The sequence below is a fragment of the Loxodonta africana genome, chromosome 1 (assembly GCF_030014295.1).
Source record: "Loxodonta africana isolate mLoxAfr1 chromosome 1, mLoxAfr1.hap2, whole genome shotgun sequence".
NCBI classification, from domain to species: Eukaryota; Metazoa; Chordata; class Mammalia; order Proboscidea; family Elephantidae; genus Loxodonta; species Loxodonta africana.
Genome location: NC_087342.1, coordinates 135,162,060 through 135,175,645, shown reverse-complemented (window position 1 = coordinate 135,175,645; position 13,586 = coordinate 135,162,060). Strand labels below are relative to the sequence as shown.

At 41.8% G+C, this 13,586-nt stretch overlaps 2 protein-coding genes and 2 pseudogenes across 5 annotated transcripts in view; 3 read left to right on the top strand and 1 right to left on the bottom strand.

Moving 5' to 3' along the window:
• Window positions 1–12,194, bottom strand: part of CD109 (CD109 molecule) — a 227,911-nt gene extending 215,717 nt beyond the window's left edge. The window contains exon 1 of the mRNA XM_064288035.1: window positions 12,025–12,194. Coding sequence (XP_064144105.1) covers window positions 12,025–12,081 — 57 coding nt within the window. The 5' untranslated portion in view covers window positions 12,082–12,194. The remainder of the gene's footprint in view (window positions 1–12,024) is intronic.
• LOC135227290 (NADH-ubiquinone oxidoreductase chain 5-like) lies at window positions 97–2,177 on the top strand (annotated as a pseudogene).
• LOC135231648 (NADH-ubiquinone oxidoreductase chain 5-like) lies at window positions 3,188–5,204 on the top strand (annotated as a pseudogene).
• SLC17A5 (solute carrier family 17 member 5) overlaps window positions 8,703–13,586 on the top strand; it is a 69,205-nt gene continuing 64,321 nt past the window's right edge. For 3 of the 4 annotated variants that reach the window (XM_064288048.1, XM_064288059.1, XM_064288049.1), the window contains exon 1: window positions 8,703–8,898. In XM_064288048.1, the coding sequence (XP_064144118.1) occupies window positions 8,805–8,898 (94 nt within the window). In that variant the 5' untranslated portion in view covers window positions 8,703–8,804. The remainder of the gene's footprint in view (window positions 8,899–13,586) is intronic. The other variant, XM_003404392.4, reaches the window with a different exon arrangement.

Below are 13,586 nucleotides of genomic sequence, written 5' to 3'. Positions count from 1 at the left end.
AATATCTTAGGATCACTAAATTTACTAATCTCCTCATATTGAGTACAACACATACCTAACTCATGATCTACCAACTTCCTATGACTAGCATGCATAATGGCTTTCATAGTAAAAATACCACTATATGGCTTACATCTCTGACTACCTAAAGCCCACGTAGAAGCCCGTATAGTAGGCTCCATAGTCCTAGCCACCATTCTCCTGAAACTGGAAGGATACAGCACATTACAAATCAAAACTCTTCTAGACCCCTTAACAGAATTTATAGCCTACCCATTCCTTATGCTCTCAATATGAGGGATAATCTTTACTAGCTCTATTTGTTTATGGCAAACTGACCTAAAGTCCCTCATTGCCTATCTGTCAGTCATTCACTTGGCTCTGGTCATCTTTGCTATCCTGATTCAAGCCCCATGAAGCTTCATAGAAGTAACTGCCCTAATAATTGCCCATGGCCTAACCTCATCCCTACTTTTTTGTCTGGCCAACTCAAAATACAAAGGAATTCACATCTGAACCATAACTTTAGCACAAGGTTTACAAACCCTTCTACCACTAATAGCTATATGATGACTCCTAGCCAGCCTTACAAACCTAGCATTACCACCCACAATTAACCTGATCAGAGAATTATTCGTAATCCTAGCATCATTTTCATGATCTAACTTTATTATCCTTCTTATAGGATTCAACATGCTAATTACCACCTTGTATACTTTATATGGAAACCCTGGTGGCGGTAGTGGTTAAGTGCTACGGCTGCTAACTAAGAGGTCAGCAGTTCAAATCCACCAGGCACTCCTTGGAAACTCTACAGGGCAGTTCTACTCTGTCCTATAGGGTTGCTATGAGTCGGAATCAACTCAACGGCAGTGGGTTTGGTTGGTTTTGGTATACTTTATATATACTAATTACAACTCAAACAGGAAAGCCCTCACACTATGCTAAAGCCATCAAGCCCTCATTTACCTGAGAAAATACCCTTATACCTCTACTACTTCTATCCTTAAATCCTAAAATCCTGGGATTTATGTACTATAAATATTAGATTGTGAATCTAATAATCTAATAACAAAAGCTAAACTCTTTTTTATTTACCAAGAAAGAACTGAGGAACTGCTAACCCCCCATCCCATCTCTAACAGCATGGCTTTCTTAACTATTACAGGATGGAAGTTATCCATTGGTCTTAGGAACCAAAAAATTGGTGCAACTCCAAATAAAAGTAATTAATCTATTCTCTACTTTCACCTTAGTATCACTCATTATCTTAATTCTACCAATTATAATAACACCATCACAAGCTTATAAGACAAAATACTTTCCCCACTATGTAAAAATAACTGTATCATATGCTTTCATAATCAGCATAATTATAGCCGTAATATTTATCTACTCGAACCAAGAAGCGCTAATTTCTAATTGACATTGAATGACAGTCCACACCTTAAACCTCTCCCTGAGCTTCATATTAGACTATTTTTCTAATCTTCATACCAGTAGCACTCTTCATTTCATGATCAATTACAGAGTTCTCACTATGATATATATACTTAGACCCCTACATCAACCGATTCTTTAAGTACTTATTACTATCCTTAATCACTGTAATAATTCTAGTAACTGCTAATAACCTGTTCCAATTATTCACTGGCTGAGAAGGAGTTGGCATTATATCTTCTATATTAATTGGTTGATGATACTGATGGGCTGACACTAATACAGCAGCCCCACGAGCAATCCTTTATAATCCCATTGGACACGTAGGTTTTGTCATAACAATAGCCTGATTTGTGCTCCATTCAATCTCATCAGAACTCCAACAAATTTTCCTAATTGACCTAAAAGGAAATATATTCCCTCTCCTAGGCCTTTTATTAGCCACGACAGGAAAATCAGTCCAATTTGGACTTACCCATGACTTCCATCAGCAATAGAAAGTCCTACCTCAGTATCAGCCCTACTTCACTCTAGTATAATAGTAGTAGCAGGCATATTTCTCCTCATCCGTTTCTACGCACTCATAGAAAATAACCCAATCTAGACCCTCACATTATGTCTAGGTGCTATAACCACCCAATTCACGGCCATCTGTGCCCTAACGCAAAATGATATTTAAAAATTGTTGCATTCAAAGGACAAATATTGTATAAGACCACTATTATAAGATCTTGAGAAATAGTAAAAACTGAGAAGAACACATACTTTTGTGGTTACGAAGGGGGAAGGGAGGGAGGGAGGGAGGGAGAGGGTTTTTTATTGATTAATCAGTAGATAAGAACTGCTTTGGGTGAAGGGAAAGACAACACTCAATACACGGAAGGTCAGCTCAATTGGACTGGACCAAAAGCAAAGAAGTTTCTGGGATAAAATGAATGCTTCAAAGGTCAGCGGAGCAGGGGCGGGGGTCTGGGGAACATGGTTTGAGGGGACTTCTAAGTCAATTGGCAAAATAATTCTAGTATGAAAACATTCTGCATCCCACTTTGAAATGTGGCGTCTGGGGTCTTAAACGCTAACAAGCGGCCATCTAAGATGCATCAATTGGTCTCAACCCACCTGGAGCAAAGGAAAATGAAGAACACCAAGGTCACATGACAACTAAGAGCCCAAGAGACAGAAAGGGCCACGTGAACCAGAGACCTACATCATCCTGAGACCAGAAGAACTAGTTGGTGCCCGGCCACAATAGATGACTGCCCTGACAGGGAGCACAACAGAGAACTCCTGAGGGAGCGGGAGATCAGTGGGATGCAGACCCCAAATTCTCATAAAAAGACCATACTTAATGGTCTGAATGAGACTAGAGGAATCCTGGCGGCCATGCTCCCCAGACCTTCTGTTGGCACAGGACAGGAACCATCCCCAAAGACAACTCATCAGACATGAAAGGGACTGGTCAGCGGGTGGGAGAGAGATGCTGATGAAGAGTGAGCTAATTATATCAGGTGGTCACTTGAGAGTGTGATGGCAACTCTTGTCTGGAGGGGGGATAGGAGGATAGAGAGAGAGGGAAGCTGGCAAAATTGTCACGAAAGAAGAGACTGAAAGGGCTGACTCAATAGGGGGAGAGCAAGTAGGAGTACGGAGTAAGATGTATGTAAACTTATATGTGACAGACTGATTGGATTTGTAAATGTTCACTTGAAGCTTAATAAAAGTTAATAAAAAAAAAAAAATTGTTGCATTCTCCACCTCCAGTCAACTAGGCCTAATAATAGTCACCAATCTCATTTTGCCTTCCTTCACATTTGCACACATGAATTCTTCAAAGCTATTCCTATGCTCAGGTTCTATCATTCACAGCCTAAACGATGAGCAAGACATCCACAAAATAGGGAGGACTGTACAAAACCATAACCTTTACTTCAACTGCTCTTATTACTGGCAGCCTGGCGTTAACTGGTATTCCATTCCTAAAAGGCTTCTACTCAAAAGACCTAATTATTGAAGCTGCAAATACATCTTACGCCAATGCCTGAGCCCTACTGATTACCCTCATCGCCACCTCTATAACAGCAGTCTACAGTACCCAAATCACCTTTTTCACCTTACTTGGGCAGCCACAATACTCTGCACTAATCCAAATCAATGAAAACAACCCCTTCCTCACTAACGCTATCAAACAGCTAATACTTGGCAGTATTTTCGCCGGCTTTATTATCTCGATAAATATCAGTCCACCCACAGTACCACAAATAACTATACCCAACTACCTAAAATTTACAGCCCTAGCAGTTACCACACTAGCTATAGAACTCCATAACATACAATCTAAATTTGACTTCCCACTTTACTCCTACAAATTCTCAAACATAATATTACCCAACAATTATTCACCGATTCCCATCTTACTTCAGCCTTAATACAAGCCTAAACTTATCATCAACCACCATAGACCTAAACTGATTAGAAAAAATTATCCCCAAAAACCTGGCACCTTTACAAAAAACAGCCTCTACCCTGATATCAAGCCAAAAAGGTATAATCAAACTATACGTCCTTTCATTCCTAATTTCTCTAATTTCAGGTCTACTACTCATTATTTAATGCCCTCGAGTAATCTCAATCACAATAAACACACTAATAAATAATGCTTACCCAGCTATCATTACTAATACCCATAAGTATACAATGACAATCCACCCGAATAAGCCTCATGAACAAACCTGATCTCTTCACTATTAAAAATCATTCATTTCTCCAAATTACTTGAATCGCAACCTACCGGCTCAAATCCCCCACCATTTAACAATCATAATACTACAAGCCCTTCCATTAACAACCCCATAAACAATGCATCCAAAACTGTAACACTCGATCCCCAAGCCTCTGGACATTCCTCAGTGGCCATAGCAGTAGTATAACCAAAAACTACTATCATCCCACCTAAATATACTAAAAACATTAATCCTAAGAAAGATCCCCCAAATCTCACGATAATACTGCATCCCACCACACCACTCACAATTAAACTCAGCCCCCTAGAAAAAGGAGAAGAAAACCCAACAAACCCACCACAACGAGCATACTCATTGTAAAAACAACATATATCATCATTCCTACATGGATTATAACCTTGACCAATCACATGAAAAATCACTATTGCATCTCACAAAACGGATGAATCTGCAGAGCATTGTACTGAGTGAAATAAGTCCATCGCAAAAGGACAAATACTGTATGAGAGCACTACTATAAAAACTCATGGAAGGTTTACGGACAGAAAGAAACAATCTTTTTGATGCTTACGAGGGAGGACAGGGTAGGAAGGGAAAAACACTTACTAGACAATAGGTAAGTGGTAACTTTCATGAAGTGTAAGACAGTACGGCAAAACTTTGCCCAGACAAGGTCATGGAAGCTTCATAGACACATCCAAGCTCCTTCAGGGACCAATTAATGGGCTGGGTACCATGCGCTCAGGAAACATCCAGCTCAATTGGCATAACAGTTTATAAAGAAAATGTTCTACATTCTACTTTGGTGAGTAGCGTCTGGGGTCTTAAAAGCTTGTGAGCTGCCATCTAAGACACTCCACTGTTCCCACCTCTTCCGGAGCAAAGGAATATGAAGAAAACCATAGACACAAGGGAAAGATTAATCCCAAGGACTAATGGACCACAACTACCACAGCCTCTACCAGACGGAGTCCAGCACAACTAGAGGGTGCCTGGCTACCACCACCAACTGCTCTTACAGTGATCACAATAAAAGGTCCTGGACAGAGCTAGAGAAAAATGTAGAACAAAATTCTAACTCACAAAAAAAGACCAGACTCCCTGGTCTGAAAGAAACTGGAGAAACCCCGAGAGCATGGCCCCCAACACCCTTTTAACTCAGTACTGAAGTCACACCTGAGGTTCACATTTCAGCCAAAAATTAAACAGGCCCATAAAGTAAAACAAGACTAAAGGGGCATGCCAGCCCAGGGGCAAAAACTAGAAGGCAGGAGGGGACAGGAAAGCTGATAATAGGGAACCCAAAGTCAAGAAGGAGTGTTGACATGTCGTGGGGTTGTTAACCAATGTCATAAAACAATATGTGTACTAAATGTTTAATTTGTTCTGTAAACCTTAATCTAAAAAAAAAAAAAATCTAAAGTACAGTTTTAAAAAAAGAATAGTATAACCTAAGCTCTTAGTTTAGGCCTCTAACTATCTCCAAGGAAACTGCTGCTCCCCAGGAACACAGATTTTCATTTTGTGAGATCTAGTGTTCCCCTCCCCACTCTCCCCCCTCCACTACCCCCCCCCCGCCCCCTGCACTGGTCTTTCTTACAATACCAAACCAAACGCACTGGCCTCCAGTCAATTCCAACTCATAGCGATCCTTATAGGACAGAGTAGAACTGCCCAATAGAGTTTCCAGGGAGCGCCTGGAGGATTCGAACTGCTGACATCTTGGTTAGCAGCCATAGCACTTAACCACTATACCACCAGGGTTTCCTTTCTTATAATAAGTTTCTTTTATTTTCACTTCAAGCAGGATACAGGTCCTTACTCTACGACACCTGTACAGAAGAATTCTGCCCCCTCAAAGAGGTGGATCATAACTTTCCACCCTTTAAGTGTGGGCTGTGAATACTAACTTCCTTCCAAAGAGTACAGTATGGAAAAGGGGTGGGGGAGAAAAGGAACTTTAGAGTGGAGAAACCTGACAAATGCTATCTCAGCCATATTATAATCATCAGTGATAAATCCTGATGATAGCATATACCCTTGAAATGACATAAGTATGGCACTTCTGTGGTCTTCTTCTCAAAAATGCATAACCTCAGTCTAATTATAAGAAAATCATCAGATAAACCCACACTGAAGGACCTTCTACAACCCGACCAGTACACTACAAAAAAACCAAGGTCGTCAAAAATAAGAAAAGGCTGAGAAACTGTCACAGTCTCAAGGAGCCTAAGGAGACATGACAACTAAATGCAATGTGGTATCCAAATAAAGTATGGACTTTAGGTGACAATATTGGTTCATTTCCAACCAACCAACCAACCATTGCCGTCAAGTGGATTCAGACACAGAGCAACACTACAAGGAAGAGTAGAGAGTAGAACTGCCCCATTAGGTTTCCAAGGCTGCAAATCTTTACAGAAGCAGACTCCCACATCTTTCTCCCAAGCCGCTGGTAGATTCAAAGCACTGACCACTAACCTTTTGGTTAGCAGCCAAATGCTTTAACTGCTGCAACACCACAGCTCCCTATCAGTTCATTAGTTGTGACAAATATATTATACTAATGTAAGATCTTAATAACAGGTCAAACTAAGTAAAGGATATGGGGAACTCTCTATACTGTCTTTGCAGTTTTTCTGTAAATCTAAAACTTCTAAAGAAACAAACCTTCTAAAAAAATTAAAAGAATTTTTCATTTTTTGAGTTTGAACAGATCTTTCAAGACTGTTGGAATCTTTATTCCCAGGCCCCGATCTCTATAACCTTCCTATTTAAAGTGTGGTTTACTGAGAGCTTGTTAGCAATGCAAAATCTCTGGGCTACCCCAGACCTGCTGAATGGGAAGCTGCATTTTAACAAGATCTCCCAGGTTATGGTGTGCATATTCATGTTTGAGCAGCACTGCTGTAAAAGACTTGTGGAGGGCTGGAGTCCCCCTCAGAGAGTTTAAGATCTATATTTTAATTTCAGTAACTCAGTAACTTGAAAGCTTTCGTATTACCTACTAATCCATGAAGTTGGGCATGCCTTCAGAAGTCCCTACTCTGCTGCTGGGCAAAGGCCTCTCCTCTTCGCTCCATGTGGACCTGACATCTTGCCTGGTTTATTGAACTATTGGTTGGCAGAATCTTCCCCTTACACTCCTCAAAACCCCAGGTTTTGCTCGGCGTGACTTGTTACAGCCAAGAAACAAGAAGTGGGGGCAGGAGATCAGAAAGATGGCTTTGGGCTTTTACAGAAAGCACACAAGGAATTGCAAATTCATCAAGAATATTCAGGATTGACCTTTACGCAGGCACTCGGAGCTTGGGGATGACCATGCATTTTCTTTAACGAAGGGTTTGATCTCCCAGAATGGAAAGCAAACCAAAAACCCACTGCCCTCGAGTGGATTCCAACTCCAACTCTTAGCGACCCTATAGGAAAGAGTAGAACTGCCCCATAGTTTCGAAGGAGCGCCTGGCGGATTTGAACTGCCGACCTCTTGGTTAGTAGCTGTAGCACTGAACCACTACACCACCAGGGTTTCCCACCTAGGATGGAGGGATGAATTTTTCTTCATTAGGACTTAAAGTCTCCACCCAGGGGCGGGTCAAGGCCATCTATGGCCCCTTCTGTGGTTATCTGATCAAGGACAATTTCAGAAGAAAGGGCAGTTTATTTTGCTCGGTGTAGGAGGATAAAGTCAGAGCAGGTGTCTCTTAGAAGGGCTGGGCTCTGAGGCTGCCTGCCTCCAACCTCCCCGAGGGCATCTACCACATCTTATTTTGTTATCTCCAGGCCTGTATTGCCCATGACAGCCTGTGGTCGAAACAGCGCCTCCAAATCCACCCACGGCAGGAACGTTTTCCTAGTTCCTCCTTCTCAGAATCAGCAAATACCAGAGGAATCTGTTTGAGTTAGACCTGTGGAAACACAGCTTTCTCACATCAGGATTGTATGGGTTAAACTATATGGTATTGCCCATATTGATTTGACCTACAAAATCGTCAATTTCATGTGCTTCAGCTTAATGTTTCCATTTACTATTTTCCACCTAAAAAACTATTTTAGGGACAATATGCCCACACGAGGTAGACAGCATCGGGGTTCTTAATATTCACGGCAACTTAATACTGATAACTGAACGTCAAATACATCCGATCCACTTCCCAAGTTCGGTCCAAGCCCTCCCCTTAATTATACACTATTCAAATCGCCGCTGCCAGCTTCCAGACTCCCACTCTTCCTAGCTCCCAGAGGGGCCCTTGAGCTTTAGTAAAGGTCTCTAGGAGGGGACGCAAGAAGGAGGAACATTCTGACTAAGAAGATCGGCCACCTGGTAAGCTTAGAGGTGGCGGAACTGACTAAAACCCCACCACTCAACACCAGGCCAGAACTCCCAGGACTCCGCCTTCCCCGATTGAAACCACCTCAGAGTTGCCCGAACCTAAGATGGCGGCGGGGGCGGAGTCGGCCGACCTGCTCTAGGCTGGGCCGCGGTGACGCGACGGGGCCGAGGGGCGGTTCTAGCGCCAGCACCCGCGCCCCGCCCCGCCAGCTTGGCCCCGGGGCTTCGGCTGTCTGGCCGGAGCCCTCCTTTCGGCCGGGTGGTGAACCCACTTGGACACCGGAGTCGCCATGAGGTCCCCGGTCCATGGCCTGGCCCCAAACGACGGCGATGAAGGCACTGACAGCACGCCCCTCTTGCAGGGCTCCCCGCGGGCGGAAGCCGGTGAGCGGCAGGGCTGTCGAGGGGCTTTGGACTGGCTGGAGGCTGTCCCGGGGCGGGGGCCGTGGCCAGAGCGCCCGCGCCCTCTATCGGCGGAACCAGAGCTGCTCTATGTGAGGGAGCCTGAGGGAGGGGAGCCCATTCGGGACCCCACCAAGACTCCTCCCTACCCGGCTGTCCCCGGTCCTGGCGGGCTGGTGGGTGAGGGGCGCGGGAGCGGCCTCTGCAAGTGCAGCCCAGCGGGTCTGGGCAGGGAGCGGCTCAGCGCCGGCTGCGCTAGGCTCTGGGTGGTTTTAGGTAGTGCCAGAAGGGCAACCCGGTGGAAGAGCAAACTGGGAGAGAAACCTCAAATCAATGGATGGGTAAAGGGCCGGGCGTAGCCTCTGGCTCTTCTTGTCCTGGCCAGGTTCCCGCAACTGCAATTCGGCCGGCATGTGATCTGGTAGCTTCTTGGACAGGGAGAGGAGTCAGAAAAAGGAGTGGATTCATCACAATAAAAATGTTAGTTTTGTTTTTTTTAAGGACTGGATTAACATTAGAGTTAACAGTGAGTATGCGGAGGGCTGTTATAGCATAACCCAGCGAATATCTAGAAACTGTGCGGTGAGGGACTAAAAGTACTGCACATATGCCGGGTACCCCCCGCCTCCGGCTAGCAATCTACGATTTGAGTTAGGAAACAGTTCAGTTATCCTCAAGATATCTATAAAGCGTTAAAGTAATTAGCCAAAGGTCTTGTAACACATACAAGAGGTACTTCAAAATTGTCTTCCCTGGATTTGGGAAAATTAAAATACTTTGCTATTTGATACTTTTGTAATGTAGCTTATTTAAAAGTAGTTAAAACTAAAGAACAAATCTGAATGCATTCTGTATTTTCCAAAGATGTGTGCATGAGAACAAGAGGTGAATTTGGAAATTTGACTTTTCTTAACCAAAACCCGTTGTCGTCAAGTCGATTCCCATAAGGTTTCCACAGAGTGCCTGGTGGATTCAAACCGCTGACCTTTTGTGGTTAGCAGTTGTAGCTCTTAACCCTGTGCCACAACTGAATTGTATGATCTCTCTGTTTTTAACGTTACCATATGGTGGTGGTAGAAGTGGCAGCATTATTGCTCCATCCCACAGCTGGGGACTTAAAATTTCAGTCAATGCTAAATGTAAATCCTGTACTATGGTGATGACACTTTACCTGGAAGTCGGATTTAGCTTCATAAACTGAACTTTTTTGTAGTTTATTGTGTTAGAAGTCTATAATCTTCTGTAAAATAATGTAATATAGAAATACGGAAGCTAACGTCATGATAAAGATACTCCTAGAGACTATAGTCTGCGACAGCTGGAAAAATATGTGTGTGTGTATAATCAAAATTCAGCTCAAATGTTAAACATCATTAATTGTCAGGGAAATGCAGATGAAAACCACAATGAGGTGCCATTATACACCCACCAGAATGCCTAAAATTGAAAAGACTTAGGATACCACATGAGTAACTAGAACTCCAGTACATTCCTGGTAAAAACTCTACAACTACTTTAGAAAACTGGCAATTTCTTTTAAAGTTGAATGTATGTTACCATAAAACCACACAATGTTTATAGGAGTTTTATTCCTAATAGTAAAAAACTAGAAACAACCTAGATGTCCATCAGCTGGAAAATGGATAAACAAATTATGGTCTATCCATGCGATGGAACATGGCTCAGTAATAAAAGGGAATAAAGTACTGATATACACAACAATGTGTATGAATCTCTAAACATGCTGAGCAAAAAAAGCCACCATATTAATGTACGATTTCATTAATATAAAATTCTAGAACAAGCAAAATTAATCTATAACAAGAAGTAGATCAGTTGTTATCTGGAAGCTGTGAGTAGGAGGGAACTGACTGCGCAGGGCCACTAGGAAACTTTTTGGGATGATGAAAATGTTTAGTCTTTACTGGGATAGACACGTGCATACATTTGTCAAAATTCATCAAACTGTGCTCTTGAAATGGATGCATTTTCTTGTACATAAATTATACTCGGTAAAGTTAGTGGAAAAAAAATAGCTCATAACATTGCTTTTAAAAACCACCTCTGCTTGATTCACAGGTAGAGTGTATTGAGCTGATGCTATTAGCTCTGTTTTTCCTGGCTTTAAGTGACTACGTTACGGCCATTTCCTTTCTTATTTTTACTCTTTCCGTAACCACTGGAGAACAAGTGAAATAGAAATAGCAACAACACATTATTTTTGCTATTTAAAATATGTTAAAGCTTTTACAAAGAAGCCTGCAGTTATGGGGTAATGCATTAGTCAACAGTATTTTAAATTTAGGGCCACTTAACCTGTGTGCTAAGCTTAAGGGCAGGAGAAGAGCTCCAGGGGAGAAGAGATGGAAAAGACAAAGACTGATATAACAAGGAACAGTAGGAGGAATCAGGGATTATCTGATTTACCTCTCAAGGGTGAATTCCTAGTTTTAGTAATATGTCTACCATGTACGTTTTCAATAAAAAATAAGATTACCCTTATTTTTTATTTTTATTTTTTTAAGATTAAATTACGTTCTCTATACTTGGTTTACAATTTAAGAAAATGAAAAGCTTGTTTAAAAAAATTTTTTTTAATCTATTCAGAAGTATTTTTAAAAAGATTTGGTACCCGGAGCAGTAAACCTTTAGCAGTCCTTGAAACTTCCCTTTCCATGTGTTTATATGCATCTTAGTTACCTTTTCTGTTTGTTTCTGGAGCAGTCCAGTATGAAATTAGCTCTACTTTATCCATGCTTAAATTTCTAGTTTTTTATTTTCGGAAAAGACTGATGAAATGTAGTCATAAAACTTGACAGCAGTAAAAGACTTAGAGACTAACTATTACTTAGTTTAGCTTCATTTTATACCCAAGCAACGGAGGGCCAGAGAGGTTAAGTAACTTGCAAAGATTGCATGTGGCTGTAACCTTATTAAAGATTGTTGTTGTTAGATGCCGTGGAGTCAGTTCCGACTCACAGTGACCTGTGTGCCACAGAATGAAATGCTGCCTAGCAGCCCCGTACTGTGCTCACAATTGTTGGCTGTGTTTGAGCCCATTGTTGCAGCCACTGTGTTACTCCATCTCTTTGAGGGTTTTTTACTGACCTTCTGCTTTACCAAGCATGATGTCCTTCTCCAGGGACTGGTCCCTCCTGATAACATGTCCAGAGTTCATGAGACAAAGTCTCGCTTCTAAGAGCATTCTGGCTGTACTTCTTCCAAGACAGATTTATTTGTTCCAGGGCCTTGAACCACTTTGGGGGTTGAACCTCTGCTGAGAATTTGCATTTCTGACACATTCCCTACTGAGAATTTGCATTTCTGACAAGTTTCCAGGAAGTTATACATAAGAATCCCCTGGGGATCTTATGAAACTGTAGATTCTGTTTCAGTATATTTGGGGTGGAAATGCAAATTTTCAGCAAGAAGCCTGTTAGAAATGTGAATTCTCAGCAGGGGTTCAAACTGGAATGAACTGTTCTAAGCCCTGGTTCATACTTCTGGCAGTCCATGATATATTCAGTACTCTTTACGAACACCGCAACTCCATGCGTCAGTCTTCCTTATTCATTGTCCAGCTTTCACACGCATATGAGACTATTGAAAATACCATGGCTTGAGTCAGGCGCACTTAAGTCCTCAATGTGACATCTTTAATTTTTAACACTTTAAAGAGATCTTTTGCAGCAGATTTACCCAATGCATTACATCATTTGATTTTGTGGGGCTTGACTGACTAAAATTCAGGAGAACTGAATTTTATTTATTTATGGCAGAGGCGGAAGGATGACTTTCAAATTGGTTAGGGATCAAGAGCTTAGAGTTCCCCTGAATTTTAGTCGCATCTTCCTTCCTCAATGCAACACTGCCACCTTTGTGTTATATTTGAGCAATTCTTATTTGCAAAATGCTTCATCATTTTTACTTGATCCCTAACCAATTTGAAAGTCATCTTCCCACCTCTGCCATAAATAAGGAGACATGGTTTTAAATTATGCAGTGTTTCTTTATTAAGACATCTAAAATTAGGATATGTTTCTTTAGTATCATTAACAATCCATACCTCGCAGACTGGTACAGTAATATGACTCAGAATTCTTAGTAACTTAACCCACCTATGGAGTCCCTGGGCGGTGCAGTTAAAGCTCTTGGCTGCTAACCAAAAGACTGGAAGTTCACGACCACCCAGAAGCACATGGAAGAAAGACCTGGTGATCTGTTTCCAAAAAAACAGCTGTTGAAAACCCTGTGGAGCTCATTTCTACTCTGACATACATGGGGATCGTCATAAGTCTGAACTGACTCAACGACAACTGTTTTTTTGTTTGTTTTTAACCCAACTATGGTTTGTCTCTCAGCATTTGCTTTTACTGAGCCTCAGGGAATTGAGAGATGCACACCAAAATGATGGGGGAAGAGTGGCTCAATGCTAATAAACAACAGGAAGTCTGTAGGTTTTCCTGCCTAATTTAGTTAAGAGGAAGGGAGGGAATTAGGCAAGGAAGAGCAAAGCTTCCCCTTCACCACATACAAAAATTTCTTCGTTCCTCACTCTTCTCCCAACTGAAGGTTTATTTCTGTTCTATGAATGAAATGTCTCGTGTTCAATTAAGTAAATTTTCAAAATACAGTTGTACCAAAGAGATCCTAATTCATATTGTAAGAAA